This window comes from Priapulus caudatus, unplaced genomic scaffold (assembly GCF_000485595.1).
Source record: "Priapulus caudatus unplaced genomic scaffold, Priapulus_caudatus-5.0.1 Scaffold423, whole genome shotgun sequence".
Taxonomy (NCBI): domain Eukaryota; kingdom Metazoa; phylum Priapulida; class Priapulimorpha; order Priapulimorphida; family Priapulidae; genus Priapulus; species Priapulus caudatus.
This window is the reverse complement of record NW_014577484.1, coordinates 210266-213772: the sequence shown is the minus strand read 5'-3', so window position 1 is coordinate 213772 and position 3507 is coordinate 210266. Positions and strand designations below refer to the sequence as shown.

The window sequence follows — 3507 nt, the reverse complement described above, 5'->3', positions numbered from 1 at the left end:
AGCGGCAGCAAGCGGCGCAGCGCAGCGGGAGCAGCCAGCAGCAGCAGCGGCGAGTCGTATCTCCTCACCCACACATCTTCTTCCCACACACACATCCCCCCCACACACATCTCCCCACATACATCCCCCCCACACACACATCTCCCTACACACATCCCCACACACACATCTCCCCCCCACACACACACATGTAACGTCCCTCATTACCTATTGCAGCTCCGCTAGGCAAGGTGGTCCAGCTGAGCTTCAGAGGAACTATATTTGATGTCGAGGCCGCTCAGGCTGGATCGGAGAGAGGCCTGTGTGAATACGATTACGTAGAGGTACTGTGTATACGCCATATTTTTCGCGTACAGATATTTTCGCGAATACAGACGGGACGGACAATTTCGCGAGTGGTTAATTTCGCGGTCGGTGAATTATGAACTATTCGGTATTATTCGGTATATAAATTATTCGCGTTTTGTTATTTTCGCGGTCGGAGACGTACGCGTTCGCGAAATTCGCGAAAATTAAACCACCGAGAGATATACAGCGTATACAGTTTGCATCATTCGCTGTGGGTGACACATGCAGATAGCGCGCCAGCCGATTCAAACCGATTTAATGGCGGCACGCGCATTTATAGAAACATTCGTATCGGTCCCGTTATGGAGATACGCGAAACAGTTCTCTGTGCGGATTTCGTAAGCTTATCGGTAAGAACTCGTGGAACGATAAGCACTACGTTGGTCGTCAAAGGCATCATGTCCCGTCGTGGCTTATTCCGAAGCCGAAGTGAATTTTGATTTTGACTTTCAAAAGCGGGAATACGCGAGTTTTATGTTCTCTGCCTCGAAATATGGGGTGAACACGTGCATAAAGTAGTACTGGTTAACGGTTGTCCGCGTCTATCGTGTGTTTTCTGAAACTTGCGTCGACGACTCATATGAATATCGCACTATACAACCGTCTGTTGGTCATGTATTTCGTCCGCTATGCAAGTATATTTCTGTCGAAGCGTTCTGGAGCAGAATTAATGCAGTTAAACGCGAGACTGTGTCCGTGCTATAGGAGTAACGCATGCAATCAGGAGTGTATAATATAGACTATATTATACACTCCTGATTTAATCAGTTGTTATGGCGAAGACGGATATATATTTAAGAACGTATATAGTTAAGGAATGAAAGTAGTTAGAACCCGTGTTTTAGCGACTATATATGTCGAGTAATATATAGACTATAGAATATAGAATAGATATAGAATATAGACTATATTATACACACCTGATGTAATCAGTTGTTATGGCGAAGACGGATATATATTTAAGAACGTACATATTCATACATTATTATACATACAGGTATTATTAGCTCTTGACCTTACTCATGTATATGTATATATATGTATATATATATATATATATATATATCAGGGTTAATAATTACAAATTTGTCATTATTAACCCCTGATATATGTATATATGGTATATAAGTGGATGTATGATATTCTCTTTATGTGCCAACAGGTGCGGGACGGTCGCTCGGGATACAAACCATTGCTGGGACGATTCTGCGGGAATAGGCACCCATCACGAGTGACTTCCACCGGTCGCTACATGTGGGTGGTGTTCCACTCCGATGACGTCATTGAATATCAGGGCTTTCATGCTGTCTACGATTTTATCGAGGACGAAGGTATACGAACAACCAACCATAGGTTGTTGTCATTGTGCGGTGCTCGTGGGCACGGTCGCAGATCACGCACGACGTACACGCCAACAAGGCGCGCATGGCAGCGTGCAGCACAACCACGTAGTACACACAACACACCACACACACACACGCACGCGCCCGACACACACAGACACAGCACAGGCGCGCCACGGACGACGCGGCGCATACACACGTATATACACCCGCACAACAACACACACGACCACCCACACACCCACACTACTACACCAACACACACACACACCACACGCACACGCGAACGCCGGTAACACATCCCACACACACAGCACCCAACACCAATGCATCACACAGCAAAAGCAGCGCGCGGCGGCACACTACACACACAGCACCAGGCCCCATCGCGCCATGGACTCACCACAACCACGACCAAAGCCGCCACGCGCACCCACCACACACACCCACGCCGCGAGCAGGCGCACGCACACGCGCACGGATACAGCAGCGAGCAGAAAAAGAATTCAACGAGAGCGTATGCGAGAGAGGGACGATCGGAGGAGCGAAAGGGAGAGAGCGACGAGAGAGAGAGAGAGTAGAGAGGCCAGGCGAGCGAAGAAGTGGGAGTAAGCGACTCGAGAAAAGTCGACGAGAGAGAGGCGAGAGAAAAAAGAGAGAGCAGAGAGAGCGCAGGAGCGAGCGACGAGAGAGAGAGCGAGAGGGGAGAGAAGCGAGAGAGGAGCGAGAGAGAGCCCAGCGAGCGAGAGTGGGAGTAGCGATCGAGAGCGAAGAGAGAGAGCGAGAGAAACAAGAGGAGAGCGAAGCGAGAGGCGAGCCGAGAGGAGAGAGGGGGGGAGGAGCGAGAGAGGGGCGAGCGAGAGCAGGAAGAGAGGGAAGAGACCGAGAGAGAGAGAGAGAGAGAGGAGAAAGAGAAGAGAGAGAGAGAGAGAGACAGAGAGGCGAGCGAGGGCCCCCCCCGAAGGACGAGAGAGAGAGCGAGAGCGAGGCGAGAAGAAAGAGCGAGAGAGACGAGAGAGCGAGAGAGAGAGAGGGAGAGAGAGAGGAGAGAGGAGAGAGAGAGAGAGAGCAGAGAGCAGAGCGCAGTAGCGAGCGATGAGTGGAGTTACAGCGAGAGTGGAGGTACCAGGCGATGTAGAGACGACGAAGAGAGAGGAGAGAGAGAGTAGAAGAGAGAGAGAAGAGAAGAGAGAGAGCGAGAGCAAGCGAAAGTGGGACGTAAGCGATGTGAGAGCGAGGAAGAGAGAGAGCAGAGAAGGGGGGGGGGAATAGGAAGAAGCTCGAGGAGGGGGCGGGAAGCAAGTGACAAATAGCTGTCAAACTGCTGTATTTCCTTAGAACTCTCGCTCAGCACAGTTCCATTGATACCGCCAGCAAAGAGGAATTGACAGAGTGACGATTGGCCTCTCTCTGCTCACGCAACATTAGTGCCTGTCGTATTCTTGTAAGTGGAGTCTCTATGCAGCTTTAGACTAGCGCAGGCGATTCACGTGCGGATTAGGAACTTACCATCCATCGATTGACGTTTTTGCATCTAGAACAATATAGGCAGAAATGGACATGTAGCGGCCTGCAATACGATATATGTCAAGAGTGCATAATAGAGATGCACTCTAATATGGCACTCTTGGTATATGGTATATGTAGTCATATATATATACATATATATATATATATATATATATATATATATAGCGAACGGCATATTCGCTACCTGCGTATGCTTGTTCAACTTATCACCTCTCGTCTAGCTTCAGGCCGTAGCTCATTGTTTTATTTTACAATATCTTAATTTACGCTACTTCGTATTTTTATC

At 48.8% G+C, this 3507-nt stretch overlaps 1 protein-coding gene across 1 annotated transcript in view; it reads left to right on the top strand.

Annotated features, from left to right (window-relative positions):
- Positions 1 to 215: 215 nt before the first annotated feature.
- LOC106810246 (neuropilin and tolloid-like protein 2) overlaps positions 216 to 3507 on the top strand; it is a gene marked incomplete in the record, with an annotated part of 22194 nt that continues 18902 nt past the window's right edge. The window contains 2 exon segments of the mRNA XM_014813537.1: positions 216 to 323; positions 1511 to 1679. Of these exon segments, the coding sequence (XP_014669023.1) occupies positions 1601 to 1679 (79 nt within the window).